Here is a 23596-nt window from a genome sequence, read left to right as displayed (position 1 = left end):
CTTCCTTAATTCGCTGATTGAAAAACGTGTGTCAGCTTTCCCTAACGCACAGTTTCATTCCTTCGTATATTTGGCAGTATTTCCAGAAATATCGATTGTTTAGAGAAAATGACCATACAGTGCATTGGTGGCCTCATTGTCTCTTCATCGGAAGGCTCCAGAATAACTACAGCTTCTGCTTAAACGGCTCTGTGGAGGCGAGGGTATGGGACCCACCACTAGGGTAAAAGCTGCGCTGTCTCGTGTCGCGTATCGTAGGAGTGTTCGCAGTATCACTCATTTTCATAACCTGTAACCATGGAATATCTCTACCGTGCAATGGTTCCCGCCTCTTTGTCGAAGAAACAAGCAACAGCCGGTCGGTATAGTGCTTTTTCTAAGCAAATCAAACTCAGGGTCAACCCGATGAGGTCCTTGCCACTCGCTTTGGGCGTTTTTTTGTGGTTCAGTATCCCTCTCTCAACACTACACCAGCATGCATGTCTCCCTCGGCTGCTGTATGGCACCACCAATACTCCGGCCAGAGTCCTACGGCCCACGAATGGACTTGTTGGGAAAAAGATGCCCGCACCCGAGTTCCGCAGCAGCGTGCATAATGAGAAACCGACTGAAGATTCCGATTCCGCAGTAGAGTCTACCTCTCCTCCGTTTTCGTCTCCCCGGTTTACGACGACGCGATCGCTCAGAGAACACAGTGGGAAAATAAACAGGTCTGCCGGAGTGCATGAGGCCTCCATCATGCAGCAGGCAGCACGAAATGACACATCATGGAGAAAACGAATTCTCGGCACTACGAAGATAATGGTTCCTTCCCAGAAAGGCCCGGGACTGGTAGCGACTATTCATCTCACCACAACTAGAGAAGGCGTCGAAACAGCGAAAACTGAAAGTAATGGAGACTCTCCAGACGCATACGAAGTGCATGTTGGAGCAAGAATCCAACACAAGAGTGGAGAAGTTCTGGATATATTAGAAGGCATTAAAATGAAGGGAATAGACAAGACGCAGTCTGTGGCACCAGACGCCTTCGCACGTACAGGAAAACAAGGGGGCACGGCGGTCTCGGACAGTTCAGCAGCACCAGGTGACACCCGTTTCCAGACAAACAGCTACAGAAGCTGGGTACCCAACCCTGAAGACATGATAGATAATGAAGCTTTCGGAATCGCCCGGAACGCCTTCTACGAATCCAAACTCGAAATGCCACATCCGCTTATACCCGTGAACGGCACTGGCTTCCAGCCAGAGCCTGTCTTACCCGAGTACATGTATCCCCACGGTAAGAACGAAATACTGTTTTCTCTAAACGGTGAGGTGCGAACAAAGATATGTGGTGATGTTCTTCTGTGGAACCTCACATACGTATATACTAGATCCGATAGCAACACTTAGACATTTTCACCGGCACACCTAGCTCTGTCCCCAGGAAATGTTGGAAACACTTACCATTCTCGTGTTCTCAAATATGCTGTATACGCCGGATTATCACTGATGCAATAACTCATCATCAGTCTGTGACTCGGCGCGTGTTTGCGGAACAACTGATTCTTCTGTGCTGCTTGCAGAAGTGCGATGTCCGGCAGGATGGCTGGCGTACGGTCCGCATTGCATAACCATCGTAGCCGTGCCGGTCTGGACGACCTGCCCAGGCGATCGGTCTTTTAAGAGGCACGGTCTACGCTCTCGCATGGCCGTCGCTTCTCCAGGAATCTGCGCAGTGACTGTAAGTCGAATCATCCTTCTGGTAGGAGCCCTGAATCATACAAGGCTACAAAACCTGAAGCCTTCAATACGTGGCCTCGCTTCAGTGAGTGGCGCATATGTTTCGATACATATAGACGTCTTGAACGGCAAACGATCTACATTGCTCAAGGGGAAACCTCTGCGGAACGCATATATCTGGGATTGGACTATCACCCGCGCTTCGGAGAGCTCTTTCTGTTGCAAGGGATCCGTCACAGCGTCGTACTACGCCATTCTCGGAGCATCAACAACCTTACCTACGGAAGATTTCAAACATGAGCAAGCGCTCATCAGGATCTCGCTAGACTGCATGATTTCAGAAACAATCTTCTTGGGAAATTAGAGGACAGAGCTGTCACCTGTGACGAAACATGAGGGGCATTTTGCAACTAGGAACTATGGAGCCTTGAACAGAGGCTAGAAAAAGTCCCGACCCCTAAACCAGCACTGTGTTTCTTGTCGTCTCCGCTAAAAGGAGAAGTGGTTTCTGATGCTTGAGCTCACTGGCGGGAGTTTCGCTTGTGACATGATTAACGAATCCGACGTAAACTGTCTTGTGCGACTTCTTACAAACAATTTCAGAGGGAAACCGGCGTCTCGTTGGTGTGTCCTGGAGGATACGAGCCTCATTTCTCGGAGGTCCTCGCTTTCACACCAAATGATGTTGAAAACGGCAAGACTGGCAAAAGTAACGAGCCTATTGGCCGCGCGTTCACATGCACTCAATTGGATTCCATCCCAATAGCCGTAAGTATCATGAGCACACCGCCCGAAGGCATTCCGAGGTGACGTACGGGACGAAGCGCCCATAAGAATAGAGTCCTGATTAATAGGTGTTTGAGTGCGTCGTGGTACGTATGGTTTCACAACTGTGTTCCTGTTCAGATAGCATACGTACGACAGCTGTGGATCCAAAGGAATAACGGTGACCCTCTGAAGTCTCAGTTTTTCGCCTTCATTGAGGCTGACTTCACGCTACCGCGTAGAACAGCAATACATGTATCAACGTCACCAGTTTGTTTGCATAGTTCGTACAGCAGTGGTGTTTTTAGGATTTTGTTTGTTATATGAAAAGAGTCGTTCCGGTCGTTGACGCTTACGGACAAGCATACTGAGCGGGGCCCTATCATGGGCAGCGTTTCCCATCCCAGCCTTTCAGAGGAAGTTGGATGGCTCAAAGCAAGGAGGAAAGCATATCGTTTTCACGTTTCCCGGAAGCCCACTGTACAACAAGATGAATGGGCGGACAAAGTTGCTGCATTTCTTGCTTCAGGTTGCTGCTGGCGACCATTGTCCACCAGGCTACTCTATATCTGACGTCGGCACGTGCGAGGCAAGAAAGCAAGTCGGACCCTCTGTGTCTTGCCCAGAGGGGTTTGTGCTTGGTGGGGAACAAACCAGCCCATATGCAATTTTAAGTCAAGAATTCGCGAAGTGTGGAGCTGTTGAGTATTACCTTGGCAAGGTGAGATGCAGTGATGTGTCTGCTTACGTATCGATACGGTCCTTTCATATTTATCGTGGAAGGTTTCTAGGAAAAGACTTTGAAGTACGTTCAAGCAACTGTGTATAAAGCTACGCTCCTGCCTTTCCACCTATGGATCCTTTTTTCGATCCATCAATAGAATCACCTGCCTGCCGATACGCCCAGTTCCCCTGTAACTGCCGCCGGACCTACCTCTCTGCATGTCCTCTTTGTATGGCTCAACTGAGTCTGTTGCTTCATGATCGAGCAGAGCGTTCTAGATCAATATGTGTGTCGTCAGTACTCTGGGATCCTGAAATATGAGACACATGTTAACAACTAACGTGTGAGCATATCGAATCAAACGCAGGGATGTAGGCGGATAATTTGTGTGCGTGCCCTTGCTTTTGCGTTTTACACACATAGGTATGGTGTCCAGACGGATTCTTACCTCTCGGAATCGATCTCCCGAATCTACCTTTTGGTAGCAGCTTGGACGCCTTCGGTACGGTTGACAGGATTGCACAAGCAGCGGAAGCTAATCGGTTGTCACCATCACCACGATCACTCAAAAGAATGGAGGATACGAATTCTCTACAACGTAGGAAAGCGAAAATTCACAAAGTAGCCAGTGAACTTCGGTCAGTATTCCCTGACTCATTCGTAGACGTTCTTTTGCAAAACACTCTCAGTGAAATGCATGTCGAAGCAGAAACGAATCCACTCGATGAGGAAGAAATGCAACAAGAAGGATCATGGAAAGAAGACGCAAAAAGCGAAGGGCATCGCACCGATCAAGGAATGGATGAACTAGAAATAGGTGATACTCTTTCTGACGATATGGAGGAAGATCTAAATGAGGACGTCTGGATTGTAGACGACACAGAAGCTGAGATGGAGGTAGATTATGAACTGGCTGACAACTTTGACTTCCAGCTGAAAGCCGATAGTCAAAGGTCTCCAACAAACGAAGCAAGTCTTCAAACCCAGGGAAGACAGTCAGCCACCGAGGGGTCACCTATATCCAAACTAAACAGTGAAGCAATTCCAAGCAGTTTGGCGTCCTTCGAAGAAACCACTATCAAGCAAGCGCAGGCTCGAGGGACTACTCCAGCAGTACACCCTCATAGAAATGTGTCTTCGGAGAGCCAGCAAGGTACAAGTGAAACTCTGAACAGGGATGGCGAGACAGGCGGTCATTCGGGCAGAAAAAGACGCTCGGAAGTGCGACGTAAGAGAAGAATGCAAGAGCAACGGAAAACATCTGAAGGTGTCCAGGCTACTCCCAACCTGATAATGCAATTGGAGGCGAAGATACCGCCTGGAGGCGCATGCGTGCATATCGTCGGAGTGTTCGAAGGCCACTGCGACAAAATCGAATGCCATGGTGGCATAATGAAGAAAATCCATCAGCTTGTCTACGACTGGGTTGACTATCGCCTGAGGGTGGACATAAGGCAGGTTGACATGTTCATTCCTAATGGAAGGGATTTCAGGAGAACAACGCCTGGATAGAAGCCCACATTTCATCACGTACTGAAAGTGGCAAGTCTAGTGTAGCATGTCTTCCTTCAGAATAATGACCAGTTCTACGGGGAGCCTGAAACATGTTAATTTTGATTTAGGTTTCACAGGCACCTAGTTTCACACGATTCTGTCCGTTACCTGAGTGCACCCACGCCGACCCGGATTTTATTTCCTTGTTCGTTGATGCTGTAATGGACTAGATTACAGAAGATTGCTTGCTGTGCATGCTGCTACATTTCTTTCCTGCGTTTTTGTCACTACCTCTGTCGTCTCATAGCACGCGCGTAGGCGGGTGTTGCATTTGAGTGTAAATTCTGTTTTGAACTTTTGCCGGTGAGGGAACCTGCTGCTTTGAATCGTTTCCGTGTTTTTGCTGCCCAAAGTGCGTGTTTATCTCCCAACTGGGGCGGACCAGTGGAATCTCATGCAAGCATTTGTCGCTACGATCAAAAAGGAAGGCACTAAACACACGCTTGACTGTTTGCTAAAGTAACCCTGAGAGGTGGGAAAAGGAACACCTCCCTTCTGAAGGGCTGATGCGAACCACTCATACTTGTCATAGTTCTGCAGTGTGTGGAAGAAACAGGAAAAAAGCCACTTCTCCAACAGATGTGGTAACAGATGACCAAGTGCGGTGGATTTTGAATAGGCGGAGTAGTAAAGATAAAACAGGACATCTCGTTTGCAGCTCTTGGACCCAGAAACAATGTATGCACTACAACGTGCACGTTATTTTCGTAGGGAGTCGACCACTAGACGCCTCACTCAAGAGTCTTTGCGAAATCTGTTAAGCTGTGAAGTGACGTGGCGCCGAAAAATCGTGTATTCCTCTTGTTATATTAGCGAACCGAGGAAAGGTGTATGACAACCAGCAGAAACACCGGCACGAAGACGCAACCCACAAGTTGCCTTCGCCCTTCGCGCAAATGCTTCCTCAGTTTTCCAGGCAAAGAGAGTCAGCAAGAAGATAGCCTCTGTCGAATTCTGTCGGCAATATGTCAATTCTTCTAGAAACCCATTCCCCAGATCAACGAGTGCAAGACAACGGAGGAAATTTAAACAAGGTTGTGGAACAAAAAAAGGAGGAAGTTGGAAGAACCGTGTTGAGGAATGATAAAACGCTCAGCAGGTTGGATCCGTGGCCATCCGTTGACGTACATACACACGTACACAGCTACGCATGTAGGTTCACGCCCAGTGGCACATGCATATGCATAGAAGAGGAATTACCTTTGCGTAAGAGGTGATCCTCAATCGGACAGAAGTTCCTCGTCGTCTTCGCCTTCGAAGAGACTCTCATCCTTCCAAAACATTCTCTTCTCTGTTCATTCCAACACAGGAGAGCAGTCACAAGCAGGCAGATTGTTGGACACGAGAAGCGCACACGGCGAGTCTTGTCTTTCACATGGAATGTAGACGTACCCTTCGTCCCTCTTTCAAATCCTTCTGCAAACGGAAAGCAAATTTCTCTCCCTTCTTGCGTTGCTCCCTCTTCATCTTGTTTGCAGAACCACCAGCCTGATAACCTGGTTGACACCCCCACTGAAAACGGCCCCACGTTTCTCACTTCTCGATCGGTGGGGTTAGATGTCTTTTCCACAATGTCCCTGTCCAGGTGCCGCGTGATACAATAGAACTTAAGAAACACATATGCCTCCGCATCTGATAGTGTAATGCTATTGTGCGGGCTATCCGTCGCTGTGTAGTGTCCCCGAGTGCTTCCTCATGAGGTTCTTGCGCGATTGCACAGCCAGCAGGCGCTGCTCCCAGAAGTGCACCACTGCAGAACATGACCAAATCCTTATGTACATGCATGGGTGTACTTCGTAACATACCGGTGTCTCCTGTGCCGTGACTGTTTTTCTGGTTCTCGTCGACACCGTCTGCCTCTGCTTCAGCTTCGGCGCAACTTGTGTCTGCTGTGGCCAGAGAGGCATCTCTTTCGAATAATTGCTTTCCTGTCAAGGCGCCCTTGCGGCTTCCAGAAATCGCGGATCCTTTCCATATGCCTGCGTCAATCATTTCCTGTCGAAACCGTTCTGCCCATCGGTCAAATTCTTCCTTCGTACATCTCTCCTGAAATTAGGCGTGGCGACACGGACATATGTGCAACTGTGTATAAATATGCATACAAGCGGATGCTTTTGTACGTAAAAAAATGCTAAAGGCCTAAACATCTATATTGGAAAACTCGTGGACCCCACATATGCAGCTCTTTCACACAAGCGGATCTGCTTGCAAGAAGAAGCATACTGCTGCACAAGCCAAGACACATACAAACATATCCATGTAGATAAACCTATGTGCGTGTGTACGGTGATAAGCGTTTGACAGCGAACACAAATTTAGTGTGCACATCCATGCGGATCGACTGACCACTCCATTGACTAGATTTGAAATTCACAGCGACGCAGCGAAGAGGCTTACCGTTGCTGCACAGAGCTGTTTGTCTCCCAGACCCGTGTACTGCGGCTCATCACCGTCGCCTTCTTCTTCCTCCTCATCGCTTTCATCTTCCACTACCGCCGCATTCTCCCGACTCATCATTTGATCGTACATAGACTGTTGTGGTTTGTTTCGCTCTCGCAGCCAATCCTGGAGGGAAACAAAAGGCACCCACAGGCATGGAAACTAAAACAGTTTCCGGAGAAGACCGAGGCGAGTTGGGCTGCTCCCCGTGAATTTCTTCGAAGAAGAGGCAGTCGCGCGAATCCACTCCAGGCCCTGTCGTGCACTCAAACCCTACTCACCGCCCCCTCCGCACTCTCAAACAAGGTCGTTAACAGGCCTCGTGCTCAGCGATATGATAGGCGTATCAATGTTTTTTCAGCTGAACCAAGCGTCGCACGTCTCTCCCCCTCGATCATCACCAAATGCCTCGGGAGGTCGGGTAACTCGCGCACACAGAGTTCAACCGCGCCGGCTCTAACGTCTGACTTGAACAAGGAAAAGTGAGTATTTGTGTACGTCAGGTGAAAGCGAGCTTGGCAAACGGGGTTGGCAGGGCGTAGAAGAGACGTGACAGAGATTGGAATATGTGTGCATGCGGAGAAAAGTACAGTGATAAGAGACACTGACAAGATGAGACACCCGTTCGGTGGACAGTCGTTGCTCACAGCAGACGTCAACTTCCAGGAAGCCGAGGTAAGGCAACAAGAAAGGAGAGGAAACTTTAATAGTAGCGCATGCAACGTCAGCCAAAACAACGCTCTGCTCTGCTGGTGTAATAGGTAAAAAACAAACCAGAAAGAAAGTGGAGACCGTGAGAAGCGAAATGACTTACTTGGACAAATTCGGCAATCGTATACATCATGGGCGCGCCAACCTCTCTCTTCATCGCTTCAGAGACCTCCTTCTTCAGCTCTTCCAAGGCCTCCGTGTCTAAGCCTTTGCCTGTCAAGTGCAGACACACGAGAAAATGCAAATGTCGCGTTTGCTCTCTATGTATCCTAAAACACAGTACACGCTATGGCCACGTGAACATTCATCAGATACAACAAACAATAGCGTTGCGCTCCTCCTACCAAGCGGAGAAAAGAAAAGAGCGTTGGATGCGATCGTCCAAGCTTCGGACAAGGACCAAAATCTCAACTCAGCTGCGTTAAGGGTCGTGAATGCTTTGCCTGAGCTGTGCCATTTCCATCTGTGACGACAAAGCTTCACGTTTTGTCTCAGGTTCCGGATGGTTCAACCAGGTGCTTGCGGCCAAATGTCAGTCAGCACGTCTACGAACTTAGGCACGCCTGCGGCAGTTTGTCGCACTGTCGAGAGACGGTGAGACGCGCGTGAACGTCAACGGCCAAACAACGAAACAGAACCTTACTTGACTGGATTTCCCAGTGAGGAGGATCATCGGGGTACGTTGGCACGTATTCAACAAGAAGCGTAACAGCAACATGGTCAGTGCCTTCGCCCTCTTGACAAGGCAGGAGAGAGAGGCGGAAAGAAGTGGGAGAGAGCTTTTCGAATTCCTCCTCTCGAGTGAAGAGCGCCTCCAGCGCCTCCAGTTCAAGTGCCTGCTCCTCCGTATGATTTGTCATCGTGTCGCGAAAAAAAGACAGCCGAGAGAGAAGAGAAAGATCATCCAGTGACGCCGGTGGCGAGTTACCGACTTCGATTTAGCAGAAAATGCGGGAGAGGGAGAGAAGGCAAACGAGGAAGAAAACTGCGAGACAGGATACAGACTAGAAGAGCGGAGGAAACGAGGGCAAAGAATAACAAGAGGAAGGGATCAAGGAAAAGGGCAGGGGACGGCAATCCAGACGCCGAATTGTGGCAAGTCTGATTCGCGTCTCCCGCCTTGACTTTTGTTCCACGCGCCTTCCGAGGTGGCCGATAAGCACATCCAATGCACGCTCACAACCTCAAATGCGCGTGCTTAGACGAGTCACGTTACTTCACACAGGCCGGCCTGTCGGAGTCGAAAAATTTTAGGGACTGACGGCGCATGCTTGCTCGGGGGCACCCATGATATTTTTTTTGCCCCAAGTTTGAATCAGGAAACGTGTACAAGAAAGAGGCATGCCCATGGAGAAAAGAAGAATGGAAATCGCAGGTCATGGAATAACGCCCAGTGAAGCATCCTCCTGAGAAAATGAGGGGATCAACTGCGTTCACCAGTGTGAAGAATTGAAGCGGGGACTAAGAACCATTTCTCATCGTGAAAGAACAAATGATTCGACCTTGGGACACGACAGGAAAGCTCCCCGTTCAAGTGAAAATGGCCTCACCAGCCGAACAGAAGAGAGCTTTCCACAACCAAAGTGTCTAGACTTTAGCCACAGCGCATGCTGTCTCGAACGATCAGCCCTCGGGTTCGCGTTTCACGAGGTAAACATTCAGAGATAGTCGCTACGTTTCACAGATTCCTTTGCATCTGAAAATCTGAAATTGGGAAAGTGGAAATCCACTTGACGAACAGACGGTGAGACAGGAGGTCAAAACTAATGTCACACTTCAGCGTTTTCGTCGGCACGGCAAGTTCGCTTCTCTCCGGTGGAGCAAGAAACGGAAACTACGGGCACGCATCACTTTTCAAAGCTTGTGCACATCTCTTGGATGGCCTGGAAGGGGGAAAATGGCGACTCAAAGCTGTGTTGAGACGCCAGTTTATGAGTTTGATATGAGCTCAAACTGCGGGTTCTCAAACGCGTTACAGCAGATTGGCATGCGGTGCGGTGCATGCGACCAAGAATTCCGTTACGGATTCTGCGTGGAAGGCTAAGAACGCCATCCCTCTCTGCAACCAACGCGATAACGAGGTCAAGCATTTCCCTGATTGCGTCAATGGCAAACAGGCCAACCTTCCTGAGCCCGCTCGTAGTCAAACGATTTATGTGTCACATCATGTCGTCATATTTCCATCGCAGTCATTTGTGTGTGCAATCAACTACAAAACACTTCCTCTGGCAATTTCACAGGCACTAGCTTTTTGGGTGCTTGCGACATGCGAAGCAACATACGAAACTGCAGAAGTAAGCGGATTTCGTCCGATACTTCAGCCAGCACAGATCTGCAAGAGAATGGCTTAAAGTCATGAGAAACCACAATGGTGTGGAGAACGGGATTCGCCGTGGACAAAAGTTGAGAGTGGATGCATGCACACATCAGAAGTATGTTACCGAAACCCAAGGTTTCTCTGTGTAAATTTCTGGAATTAGGCTCAACAGAAATCACAGGCAGAGGATAGTGGTGGTGTGCTTGCGGCGAATGGTCACCATACAGTGTTGAGCACTTCGTAATGGTGCTTTAGTCTAAGAAGCGTCAACGTACTATTATATCGGCGACTGTGAAAACCCATGCGAAGCTTGGTGATGCAAAATTTAGCAAGAAGGTGGTGTATTTTCACCTCGCAGCCGCCATCGTGCTCACGCCGGTGCCTGTCAGTATTGGTTATGTCCACGGACCTGATACACTTTGACGTACACGGAACTCGGAACTGGGGATAACATTGGTCCAACAAGCCATTTTGTATCGCATACTTCACACGAACTCAATTTGAAACGAGATGGGTCAAGTGACGCTTCTCCTTGTAGCGGCCACCTGTTGGGTAAACGTCGAGGACGGTGAGTGCTGTTTTCACAAGCAATCGAAGGTGACGAATGCTCCAACTGCAACATAATCTTCCGTGAACAAGAAAAAGAACACACAAGGAATCACATAGAGTACTATATACAGCGCATCTAGTGGAATCCTTTCCCCTCTACGTCGTCATTATTTGCAAAAGAAGGGAAGTGGTGCGCCACGTTTTGGGTATCGCAAGGAATCCCTATGGGCACTAATCGCTCTCCAAACCTACACGAAAAGTTGAAGTGACCATTTTGGACCATGTAGTCATTCCGTCAGATAGTTTCAGGTCTCAAGAACACAGTAGATCCGCGACATGTTCTAGAGAACACGGAAAAGTTCGTGGCTCCGCAAAAGCAAATCACTAACTTCTCCAGCGCCTTCGACATTGTTCAACGTTGTTACCGCTTGACAGTCAGAGTTGCTACGTCGCTGTTTTGTACATACGGGACCAGGACCGGGTTTGGACCACTGAAGCTGCTAGGAGAATACGGAGTCTCCCCCGTGTACCACCGTGGATGACGAATCATGCTACCTCGGCCTTTTGTGCGGACATCCAGCGTCTCGTCAAGCCATTCTGCTACAGTTCACAAAAAGACACAGATTATTGAGAAGGGAGTCGGTTTTGGAAAAAACGGGGTCAGTTTTGACCGCGGCTTCAGATCTGGTTCATCGATTGTGAGCTGCTGCCTCTCATTTTGTACTGGAAATTTGACCCACACGCGGCAACATTACGGTCGGAGCACCTAGCTTCCAAGTCTTCTTTGTGGTTGGCTTCAGCAGTTCCATGCGACGGTGGTCCGAGACCGTTCTCTATGCAGAGGACACGGCTGGAACGCGCCTCAATTGCGTTGTTGCGTTAATTGCAGATATCCAAGTGCTTTTTGTATGAACATCTCACGGAGGCAAATTTTGGCGATGTTTGATGACTTCAGGCCAGTTTTGTACTCACGACCTCGAGAGTTTTGCCCACTGTTGTTAAAGGGAGTCCATTTCTCTGTTATGTTATCTAGTCTTCAATGTATTTTCGGTGTGGGACCTGTTGACCTATTCCGATGTAGATACTGTCAACTTGTTCTCCTGGGAGATCGTTTAGCTAGAAGAGGCATGTGACCTCGTCGTTACCACAGGAGTTCGGCTGAGCTCGTCCTGTTTCAGTTTTTTCAGACATGCCGTGTTTAATCTTGTCTGTAAAGGCGACTCTTGTAAACAAACCGCTCAGGGAGTCCCGCAGATGGTGTTGTCCGCCTAGCAGCGGCCTGCGACATTGGGCCCGATAAGCATACGTGCCGGTTCACAGTTTGCTCGTTTCTCTTTCTCGCCTTTTGCGAATTTGGTGCATGTTTGTTTTAACCGCTGCGGAAGAGTTGCTTTTCTGGATGAACCATATTTGTTTTGTTTCGTGGGTCTTCACTTTTTGCGGTGTTGCTTGGCAAAGAAACCACTAAACATGATCCAGCGTGCAAGTAGTTCCTCCTTCGCAGTTATGTGGGAACGTGATAAATATTCATTGTCAAGAACTGTCAGACAGAAGTTAGTTTTTTGTCTTGGCCCGCCTACTGTTTCTCGACAATGTAGCATCAACAGAACGCGTGCGGAGCCCCCTGTTGGGGCCACAACCCTCTCGAACCGTTGCTGAAATGGAAACGAGAGACACCTGCATTTGCGACACGCATCCATGAAAGAAGGGTACCCATTTCATCGCCCCTCCATGTATCCTATAGCACCATCTTTCGCGATGGTAAGCGGTATTACACGTAGCGTTGTACGTCACACAGTGCAACAATACTGCTGCGTGCCTTGTGTCTGGCATCTACTGGCTGGCAATTGTTGCCTCTGTTACTGGCCACCGATGATGGCATGGGGACGATGCCGCGGGCAGCCTGTGCCTGTAGTTAACTGCACCGTGGCGTGTGACTGGGCTTCATTTCGATAGCAGGGCGCCCCACACACAATCCGCTTACAGTGCATTTGTTTCTTTCCTCCGAGCATCAGAAGTGAGAATTGATCGACGTGCTGAGTCTGGATTCGTATGCTTCGTGTGTTGCTGGCTGCAGGTGGGTTCGGTGGGTTCCATTCGGCGCACAAGCCGATGCCCCAGTAAGACGGCCAGCTGTTTCAGATTGTATGTCTTCCCCCTGGTGCCTCCTACCAATATGGCGAAAGCCAAAACAGTAGGAGTGCGCCTGATTGGCGTGACCACATGTGTCGCTTTTGCGGCGTCCCTGCAAGTTGCTGTTACTGGTGCACTCGGGGCTGGTCCGGCGTACCGGGTGGCACAACGCCCGGGTTCCTTACACTTCGCTCGGATGCATGATCGTTTTGTCAACAAGGACCGAGAAGCCGAAGAGCACAAGGTTGCAGCTCTGGAGCGTAACACAACTCCTGAAAATATATCTTCTCAAATGGATAGTAACAAGACAACGGCACCGTCTCCAGAGCCAGGAACATCGAAGCGGGCACAACTCAAAACGACTAGCGCGGCATCGGCGACCAGACGTAAGTGTTCGAATATGACACGCACCAGCGCCAGCCATGCAGTCAACCATACGTGACTGTAAGAGTGAACAGAGTCTGCCATGACTCATGTACATGCAGAAATCCGTTGCCTTTGTGTTCAGCCCTCGTCTCCCAACTCCAAAAGGATGTGGATTACTACTGCGCTAAAAGATTTGAGCAGCAGTGCGCCAAGGGAGTGTTGGGGAAGACGTACTGTACAGATGGTCTAGTGGTTGGGCGGTATGTTTCACAAGGAAGCAAATTAGAAGCGGGCTGGCACTGCTTTAAAGGGGCGGAAATTGCCCACAGTCAAAGACAGGTGAAGTGTGTGGACAACTGCGGGAACCTGATGAAATGCTTTGGGGACGTGAATTCATCACAGACCGCGAAGGTTGCCATGCCCGGGATGGATGAATGGATTGACAAACGGAAGTGGACGTACTGTTCACCATATCAACAAGCAGCAGATGCCCTCTGCAACCTGAAGCATCATGGAGACGTCGCCAGATACGACCATGTCCGGCAGAGGTGGATGTGCCTTGACCTGGTACGCGAAGTCGCACGACCGAGCAGAGTTATCGTTAGGTTTGCAGCTGTGTATAGGAGTTAACGTATATGCATGCGAACGAGATCTGCTTTCAGAGGAGAGCTGTGGTTTGTCTGCAGAACGATGTCGCTTTGGATGGGATTAGCTACTGTGCCGACAACTGTGGCGGACCAACGTCGTGTGTAGGAGGCTTGTTGCCAGGTGAGGACACAATTGTAGTGACCGACGTTTTGCATCCCTAGGCCTCCCGCTGAAGGAGTGGTGCGCCTACTATTCAAACGCGTTATTTAGATGCCAGATGGAGACACCGTTCTCAGTTACCGTGGTTGTATGCTCACAGGGGAACTTCCACAGCGGAGTGTGCGCATTGTCCGGCATCGGGACATGGAGTCAGCATTTGAAGCTATACAGCCGTGTCCAAATGCTGGTGACATCTGCGTGGCCAGCACGGTGAATCCTCCCGCGTGCCTACCACAGGTGCAGACATTAGTACTTCAGAGACTTCCAGCGCAGCAACGGGCTCTGGACACAATGTGCCAAGATGCTATGGACGAGGAATGCAGAAAAGGCAAGCAAACGGAAGACTGCTTTGGATTGTGGTTGGCTCGTTACGAACTCGAGAGCAGCCCGGGAGGAGCAGGAGCGTGGAGGTGTTACCCGGAGTCCCGACTAGACTTCACCCAATTGTCCAGTTGCATCGATGGGTGCGGCAATCCAATATCTTGTCGTGGACAGCCAGCAGAAGTGTCGCCAGCATTCATCGACCTCCCTGCGCTCGACAAGGTGGCTGGCGACATGAGTTATTGTTCCGCGTACCAGAGGGCAGGGAATGCCTACTGTGCGCAGAAACACGGTCCCCGCTGGGTAGCAAGGCAAAATTGCAACACGTACAAGTGGGCCTGCTTCAATTTGGTACGGCTTCCAAGCATCTCTAGCTTATGCGCCGCAAATGCTTTGCACGAAGTGATTCCTGAGCGGAAGTTCATGGCACCTGCCATGACGTGCATGATTTTGTTGTGTCTGTGGCCTGCGTCGTACTGCAGGACAACTTACCTCCGAATGGCTGGGTAGGGTGCGCGGGTCACTGCGGAGAATTCATTTGGTGCCCCAGCGCTGGAACAGGGGGTGAGTATATGAGCCGCGAACAGCACATCGTTAAGAAACACGGGAGCATCTTCCATCACACGAGAAGCGACACAAACGGGAGGTTGTCGACCTTAACTGAGGACAGGCCCTTCTGTGGCAGCATTTGCTCTGTGACTGTATGTGGCTTGCAGATGCAGTGAGCGACTCTGTACAAGATGAAGATCTGGAAAGCGTGATCCTCGCCGTGCCAGATCCGTGTTTAGCTGGGGAGAAGTGTGAGCCGACCGCACAAGAGCCAGCTTACTGTTCAGTATCAAGACCAAATCCTCATGCGAAGGTGAAGAAGTTATCGGTATTCGAGGATCGAAGGCTACGGGGATACTGAGAGAAGGGGGGCCAGACAATGTGAACCCCCTCACACTATTGTATAAAGAATGTAAATGTTTTCTTGGCTGCATAATGGGGCATTTACAGGAACCACGAACGGCTGACAAGAAAAAGCTGAGTCCGCATGAGGTGGTGGCGTTGCAGGTGGTGTCAGCGTCCAGTTGTCAACAGGAATCGCCATGCTGGGAAAGACCCGACCCGTCCGGCCCACGATGTGAGCGGGAGTTCGACGGGGAAAATGAACTGTCTTGCCTCCAGTGTTGCCACTGATACTAAATTGCAAAACGAACGCGGCAAACGAATTGTTTCTCCTTGGCGGACTTGCCGTGTTGTTGGCAACCCCACACGATTCCCCGAGATGAACAGCTCGTTATGCATAGGTGGTCAAGAAAACGAGGTGTTTTTTTCACTTCAATTCGATCCTCAAGGGGTAGCCACTGTAGTGGAAGCAGTTTTGTCAACGACACTAGGCTGCTGGAGCCGATAACGAGAAGCTGAAATGTAGAAGAGTAGCTTGGTTCGTTCACCTTTCGTGTGGTTGATAGAGGTGGAATGCCCGCTTGTTCACAAGTGCAGAGACTGGCTACTCAGAAATTTCACGGGTTTGCGACGACACGTCGTACTTTTCTATGAAACGGAACGTATGGCATACTTCGAACAGTGCAGTGCTGCTACGAATGCAGGCATTCAAGGAAAAATCTTGAAATAACGTAGAATGGTAGCATAATTCCTCCACATACATGGTGACTCTCACCTGGTCACTTATATTGTAGGTCACATGCGGATTGAACACGCTCCCCTAGTGGTTCGAGCACTACCGTCGCTGACTGGTAATGTACCCAGGCGATAACCGGAAATCGAGTAGCGACGCCATCATCACGGCAGAGTACACGGTGGTTGAAGAGACGCCGGGTTGAGACAGTATGGGGCGGTGGTCGTGGTATTCAAGTCGCTGGACGATTGTCTAAATACTCGTACTATGCAGGGATCTTCGAAGGGTCGGAAAAATACCCTCGCTGGATAACGAAAGGGGTTCAGACCGGCCAAAACAGCAGAAGAACCATAAGCCGTATACCGCTCAACCTCACGGGAGAGAGTTATATCAGTAGTAGGGACGTCCCATCAGAAGGTTGGGCATGTGGTCATGGGCAGATCGTAATATGAAGTTTATCGACGCCAGGAACTTCCGTAATTCCTGTCACCATCCGAAAACCAATGTACGGGCACCGCAGAGTCCCGGTGTGAATCATCTCGAGTCCACAGGCAAGCACGCCCCAACAGTGGCACAACACGGAGGCGGACCCGAGGTAGCAGGCCGTGTACCACGTGCCAACAAGGTGCGTTTGCGCTAATCATTGTTGCAGCATGGCATACGCCTTGAGGAACCAAAGCATGCCTCATGACGAGTAGAATCTCAACGATGTACTCGATACGTATCCACGCAAGTATATACCCGATGAGATGTTGGCGTAAATATTGGTCGAGTTTGTCGGGGTTATACCCAGCTCGCGCCTGAAAAGGCCAGTAGAGGGATGCTACCTTTTTGATGCCTCACTGTCTACCCTCCTCGGTCGTGCATTCCTGCGACACGAGTGAAGAGCCAAGAGCGGCCACTAAGACGTGTGCAATCGATGCCCGGTCACACCATTCATGCGTGCAACGCCACAGCATCCTCCTCACATGCAACGGTCTTTCAGAGCATGTGCTGGAAGACATTTTGAGCCAAAAAATTGTTGCGGATTATTCGGGACAGGCGGATGTTCGGTCTCATAGACACACAGTCTATACTGGCTAGGAGTTACGAGACACGATCGACCAGTAATACAACTCGACACCCCTGGCGTCGAGAGGCAACCCCCCCTCCTCGAGCACTCCTCAACCCTCACAGAGATTGAAGAACCGCTCTTCGATTGCTGGCAAAATGCCGGTAGTCATATGATGTTTTTCAACCGTGTGGGGAAGTGTTGTGATGAGCTAGGGCCTTGTTTAAGAGCGTCAGGAAGGACAGGATCTGTGTGTACCGCTTCCTGACGTTTTGCCATGTCAGGCATACAGCAGGGCCCGTAGCGTACAGGCTTTCCGCACTCGAGTGCTGAACTTGTACCACGATGGTGCCCTTGTCGAGAATGGCAATGGTGTCGGTTGCGTATTTTATATTAGGAGCCCTGGTATATGGGTCTGCGAATGTGTTTGGGGAGATGCAACCGCGTCAACTGGCCAAATCATCCACGGATGACCCTACAATCCACGATGAAGGCCACGGTGCCGCAGCCCCTAGTACACCGAGAGCTGGTACGGAATTGATGACACCACACCCTCTGGCTTCCCGTGCGAAGGCCGTGACGTCAGCAATTATACAAGAATCTAAAAGTACACTTTTCAACACGGGTCATGTGACCACAACTGAACATGCGCCAAAGAATCCAGGTCTACTAGGAAAGCCTGTGAAGCAAACAGAGGCGCTTCAGCTTGCGTCACCAGAGAAGGGAGTGACGACAATGGAACCTAAGGCGGCCTCTCAGCATGCTGATCGTAGTGGAAACCCAGCGGTGAAGAAGAGCACATCAGGTGCACAGCAAGCTGCAGCACAAAGTGGAAAGGTCCTCACGAAGCTGACACCAATCGAGAAGAACCCCGCACCTCTACATAGACAGCCGATGACAAGGGCAACACCCGTCGGTCCAAAGCCTGCGGATCCAGCTGGCAAGGCAGTAAAGAAGGCAGCCACAGGGATACCAAAGCCTGCAGCTCCAGGTGGCAAGGCAGTCAAGGTGACTCCTGTCGCGCGAAAACCTGTTGCACCAAAGGCAGCAGCTCCAGACGGCAAGGCAGTCAAGAAGGCAACCGTAGTCGTGCCAAAGCCTGCAGCTCCCAGTGGCAAGGCAGTGAAGAAGCCGGTTGTCAGCGTGCCAAAGCCTGCAACACTCGGTGGCAAGGCAGTGAAGAAGCCAGCTGCCGGCGTGCCAAAGCCCGCAGCTCCCGATGGCAAGGCGGTGAGAAAGCCAGTTGTCGGCGTGCCAAAGCCCGCAGCTCCCGATGGTAAGGCGGCGAAAAAGCCAGCGTCCGGCGTGCCAAAGCCTGCGGATCCAGCTGGCAAGGCAGTAAAGAAGGCAGCCACAGGGATACCAAAGCCTGCAGCTCCAGGTGGCAAGGCAGTCAAGGTGACTCCTGTCGCGCGAAAACCTGTTGCACCAAAGGCAGCAGCTCCAGACGGCAAGGCAGTCAAGAAGGCAACCGTAGTCGTGCCAAAGCCTGCAGCTCCCAGTGGCAAGGCAGTGAAGAAGCCAGTTGTCAGCGTGCCAAAGCCTGCAACGCTCGATGGCAAGGCGGTGAGAAAGCCAGTTGTCGGCGTGCCAAAGCCCGCAGCTCCCGATGGTAAGGCGGTGAAAAAGCCAGTTGTCGGCGTGCCAAAGCCTGCAGCTCCAGATGACACGGGAATCAACAAGGCGACCCTTGTCACGCGGAAACCTGAGGCTCCAGACGTGAAGGTAGTCAAGAAGGCAACCGTAGTCGTGCCAAAACCTGAAGCGCCAGATATAAAGGTAATGACGGATCAGACCCCAACGACGCCTCCCTCTCCGCCTGTACGAGCAAGGGCAGCGTCGGCGACGACAATAGTAACAGCTCCTGCTCCAGTGCCAACCCGGCCTGTGCTGACAACAACATCCACGGCAGCAACAGTTACCACAATTAAAACAGAGACTCCACGAGCAGGTAAGTGTTCACACATAGACTGTCCTGCAGAGGATGAAAGTTCTGACCGTCGCTCTCGTAGCGGCCTGTGGTAATACTCAATGAAGGACTTCGACACATCAACAGAACTTACACACGCGTGCTGTGTGTGGTGTCGTGTGTCAGCCTCGAGGCTCCAGCAAGATCTGAACGCTTTCTGCACCACGCAGTTCCAAAAGCTGTGCTCGGAGACTATCGATGGGGGCCGGTATTGCGGAGTCAGCGGCGCTGTAGCAAGGTTCGGTCCAGGAGGGCATGATTCCGACTCCCAATGGAGGTGTTACGAAGAGTCTATCATGAACACGACTACCAAGGGCGTCCAGTGCATGGACGATTGTGGGAACCAGATGCAGTGCGTTGGCGCTGTTTCCGTGAAGACAGTTGCCACACCGCCCCTTAGAGCTCTCTCCGCCTTCATCAGTCAGCGGCGATGGATATACTGCAGTTCTTTCCAGCGATCTGCAGATGCACTGTGCAACTTCAAGCGTACAGGAAACGTTGCGCGGTATGACCCTGGCAGGACTCGGTGGATGTGTTTTAATCCGGTAAGGTCAGCTACTCTGACGGCGAGGAAGAGGTATTAAACACTAAACATTTGAATCCAGCAAATGAGCACACAGTTTGTACGCGACGCGAATGACTGCTAGTGCTTGAGGACTGCGTCTAACTCATAGAGGTGGTAGGTGCGGACAGTGTTCTGAGATTCCTCCGAAGCGTATTGTCCGTGCTTACGCAGGTCGACATATCTCTTGAAGGCCAGTCCTACTGTGCAAACAATTGCGGAGGCTTCACGCCGTGTGCTGGGGGCCTATCGCCTGGTAAGCAATAAAGGAAGTATGATACAAAGATGAGGAATGTGTCAACCAATGTATGCGGTTGTGAAGTGCCTAACGCAGAATGTGAGGTTGTGTTTTTTTTATATCAGGAGAAATCCCAACTCGCACCGTATACATCATTCAGCAGTCGGACACAGCTGAGGCGTTCGCGGCTCTTCATCCGTGCAGACATGATGAAATTTGCATTCCGTCGACGGTGTACCCCCCCGCTTGCGTGAAGGCACACAAAATAATTGCCATTCAACAACTGAGCAAGCAGCAAGAAGCCATGGATAATTACTGCCAGACTGAAATGGATCAGATGTGCCGAGTAGGGAAATGGACGACATACTGCTACCAGCTTTGGTTGTCGCGGATGGTCTCCACTGAAGAGGATGAAGAACCAAAGTGGCGGTGTTATCCGTTCGCGCTTCTCAATTTCTCGGACCTCTCTACCTGTATCGATGGATGCAGCAACAGGGTCCCGTGTCACGGAGCTCCGTCACCAACATCTACGTTGACTACAGAGTTCTCGAAGTTGAAGACAATTGCCGAGAACATTGCGTTTTGTTCGCCGTTTCAGAAGGCTGCCAATGACCACTGCAATAAGAGATACGGCGAAGGATGGGTGGCCAGACAAGACGTGACAACGGATGATTGGGCGTGCTTTCAGACGGTGAGGATGCGTAAACGATGTGCCGTGGAATCCAAGTGGCCTGCTGGATTCGCTAGTCCTCATGCATAGGATGAACGAAGCGCAAATGGGGATCCCGAGATAAATTGTTGGGCTGTTGTCTCTCCATGGTGTGTACCGGGGTATCTGGGACCACACAATCGTAGTGAGCAGTGCAGTTTCTCAAGGTGAGCTTGTCGTCTGTCAAATGTCTCAATTTTGCTATTCAGACAAAGCTTCCCACGTATCGGTGGACAGGATGCGTCGACAACTGTGGCAACACCTCTTTGTGTGCTGCCGGCGTGCCAGGTGAGTGGAGTGGCATGCAACCCTGTACGGCAAACCGGAGTAACGAGCACATGCTAATTTTGATGGTAGATTTCCAGAGGTCCACAGAAGATTGGTGCAGTGTGACATACAAACACGAGAACGTATTGAAGCAGGAAACGAGGGGATTGGACATAAGTATAAGAAAAGTCACAGAATGCGGTTACGGCGGCCGTGCTCGCGTATGATCACGCCTGTCGTCACTTGCGTTTGTTTTCAGAGCAACTTCATTCAGCTGCTGCAGAAGCTTTTGTCCACCCAGATCCTGCATTGGAGCGGGTGGTTGAGTCAGTGCCATCCCCGTGTCTGACAGGGGAGTCGTGTACACCGACAGCGATGAATCCTCCTTACTGCTCTGAAACCAGGCCGAACCCGCAACCGGCTCCTCTACGAGACCACACAATTCGCAACGCGCTAGACTGCAGTAAAGGAGCACCTCTGGCCCGGCGAAATCCTACCAGTAAATAGTTGGGGACAAATCGACTGAGTCTTACTATGATCTTCGACTGACTGTCACGTCATCAGTGAACGGTACTCCGACGCAGTTCGTCCTACCAGACATCGCTTTCTGCTGCAAGAAGGCGCCTTCACAAGCATCGAGGGAATGTTGGCGGCAATATTAACTCGAACATTCGAGTAAGGCTTGCTGTTTGCTGCCGCACAAGGAAAAGCTGCTTCGTGGAACAGATGTCGCGAGCGAGCAATAGCCGCGCGTTTGCGTTTTTAGATTGCACAGTTGTTCCCCGGCAGAAAATGTACAGTTTCTCTGTCACCCTGTGTGATGTTTCGGCTTCGGCACCGCGCGTGTGGCATCTTCTGCATATCGTTGTCATTTCTCTCCCACACTAGCATCAGATGTGGACTATACATCGATTGCGTTTTGACGACACAAATGCGACGCACCCAATTCTGTGTTCGCGTGTCAGAGGAAGAAAGAGGACTTGGTGTGATACCTGGGAGAGGTTGTGTTACGCAAAACAGTTCACATTGTAATTGATTCGACTGCGACTACTACCGGGGTGCAGGCAAACGTCGAAATGACCGCACGAGTTTTTTACCGAAGGACGCTGGCGTCAAAGCTAGATGTACTAGTGGATGCAGCTCGGCTTCAAACACAAAGGCATCTACAGAAGCCGCTTAGGTAATATCATCATTAAGAATGCGTGTGTTGTTATCCAGAAAATGTCTCAACTATTGGAGAACTCATTTACTGTTTACAGTCCCATAAGGGGAGGCGCATAACCAAGAGTGGTTGAATTTGCGGATGGTGATCAGTCTCTCGCGTGAGAGGAACGGGGCTTACGCATAAAACCGCCATGTGGTTTCAGTAGTTGACATCTGGAGTCACTCTCTTGTTTGACACTAATGTGGCGTGCTTCTTCGGCAGTGACAGAGAGACCCCTCGTCCCGCACAAACGGGCCGGGAACTGCGGTGTGTGTTCAGAACCAGTTTTCTCTTTTCTCTTAACCAGATTCTTCCTTTTTTTCCTCTTTCCCGTCGCATTCTTATAAAGGCACGGGGGCGAAGCTTTCCACTCTTCAGCAGAAGGGAGCTTCAGCCTATGCGCTCTTCTGTTGGTCCCCGCCTGGCTTCGCGGTGCTTGGCCAAAGTTGATCTGGCGCCAGTCCTGTAGTCCCTGTCCGTCATTTACAATATAACGTACTGAAAACGCTGCAATATGAGGCGTGGATCGAGGGATGCTAGTCGTGCTAGAAACAGCTCCGACTTTAGACGTTCGAAAGAGACGTACCAAGAAGTGATCTTATGATGGGGCCTCGGTGAACAGCCTGCGCAGCGTAGACGCTTCCACATCTGGACGTACACATCTGATACCGGTTCAGTATCGACGCGCACCGCCATGTGCAGTTGCATTGCTCCCGTACGAGTTTGTTTGAACAATCGAAATATATTGGACTAGCTTTTCTGGCAGGGAGTCAACTCCATGCCTGCAAGAGCTTAAGTTTTCTCGGCAGAGCCGTTTCACGGGGAAAGGTAGTTCGGGCACCGTTGCACAAATCCTCTCATTGAATGCAGATATGTTACCTTAGAGGTACATTATTTCTGTCATACTGATGAAGAACGAAGTTTTGAATGCAGTTGAAGTACAATTTTTCACTTTTCTCTTCGAAAAATTGCAGTTTCCCGGACGGGAGAGCAACCGAGTATCTGGGTTTACCCCTTGTCTTTTCTACGATATTCGATTGCTCGATATACTCTACGATACACTTTGTTAAGTTTCAACCTACGCGCTCCGACTTCGCTGTCCGCAGCATTGTAAGCAAGATTTGTATGCTGTGTTGGTTGAACATATTTTCAATGCAACCGACCGTAAAGCCCCCCTCACAAAGAATACCCTAATCTCCGAAGCGTAGGTTGCGTGCCATTCTAACACAACCTTCCGTTTCCAACATCAGGCGCCAAAGGCACTGTTTGTAACAAGGGCAAGAATTGACCTGAAACACCAGTTCCCCCAGAAGAACGAAGCTCCCCGTCAAGCCGCTTGAGCGTCGGAGCGTTCGCCGAAGGCGCCTGCTATCAACATGCCTTTCAAGTCCTCTGCAGACTACGAATAAAGTAGAAGACGAGTGGAAGATACGCAGTTATTGCGTCATACGCTTTTACCACAGTATCTGAATTCTTTGCGGGTACGTGGTATCCTGGTGGGTGTCTGGTCTGAGCATGCGTCTATCTGAATCGGGCCATTCGCTGCAATATTTTTCGGGTAATT

The 23596-nt window shown here is 50.4% G+C and overlaps 4 protein-coding genes across 4 annotated transcripts; 3 read left to right on the top strand and 1 right to left on the bottom strand.

Annotated features, from left to right (window-relative positions):
* Positions 1-984: 984 nt before the first annotated feature.
* Positions 985-4723, top strand: TGME49_208760 (hypothetical protein; the record flags this gene model as incomplete). The annotated part of the gene is made up of 5 exons (XM_002369605.2): positions 985-1279; positions 1566-1744; positions 2326-2490; positions 3017-3208; positions 3635-4723. The coding sequence occupies 5 exons, from the start codon at positions 985-987 to the stop codon at positions 4721-4723; spliced, it is 1920 nt and encodes a 639-aa protein (XP_002369646.2).
* A 566-nt stretch (positions 4724-5289) lies between these two features.
* Positions 5290-9841, bottom strand: TGME49_208750 (RWD domain-containing protein). Its single transcript, XM_018779431.1, has 5 exons — positions 8559-9841; positions 8019-8128; positions 7163-7330; positions 6571-6651; positions 5290-6056 (listed from the first exon to the last, which is right to left on the bottom strand). Exons 1-5 carry the CDS (start codon positions 8773-8775, stop codon positions 5910-5912), a joined length of 723 nt encoding a protein of 240 aa, XP_018638474.1. The 5' UTR covers positions 8776-9841; the 3' UTR covers positions 5290-5909.
* Positions 9842-12495: 2654 nt separating this feature from the next.
* Positions 12496-16029, top strand: TGME49_208740 (microneme protein, putative). The gene is made up of 7 exons (XM_018779430.1): positions 12496-12542; positions 12859-13300; positions 13423-13847; positions 13967-14048; positions 14188-14759; positions 14891-14972; positions 15125-16029. The coding sequence occupies exons 1-7, from the start codon at positions 12513-12515 to the stop codon at positions 15316-15318; spliced, it is 1827 nt and encodes a 608-aa protein (XP_018638475.1). The 5' UTR covers positions 12496-12512; the 3' UTR covers positions 15319-16029.
* Positions 16030-16199: 170 nt separating this feature from the next.
* Positions 16200-22881, top strand: TGME49_208730 (microneme protein, putative). The gene is made up of 6 exons (XM_018779429.1): positions 16200-19034; positions 19179-19597; positions 19789-19870; positions 19978-20543; positions 20771-20849; positions 21088-22881. Exons 1-6 carry the CDS (start codon positions 17429-17431, stop codon positions 21333-21335), a joined length of 3000 nt encoding a protein of 999 aa, XP_018638476.1. The 5' UTR covers positions 16200-17428; the 3' UTR covers positions 21336-22881.
* Positions 22882-23596: the final 715 nt, after the last annotated feature.

This window comes from Toxoplasma gondii, chromosome Ib, assembly GCF_000006565.2.
Source record: "Toxoplasma gondii ME49 chromosome Ib, whole genome shotgun sequence".
Classification (NCBI taxonomy): Eukaryota; Apicomplexa; class Conoidasida; order Eucoccidiorida; family Sarcocystidae; genus Toxoplasma; species Toxoplasma gondii.
Note: the sequence above shows the minus strand (reverse complement) of the source record. Positions and strands in the feature narration are given on the sequence as shown.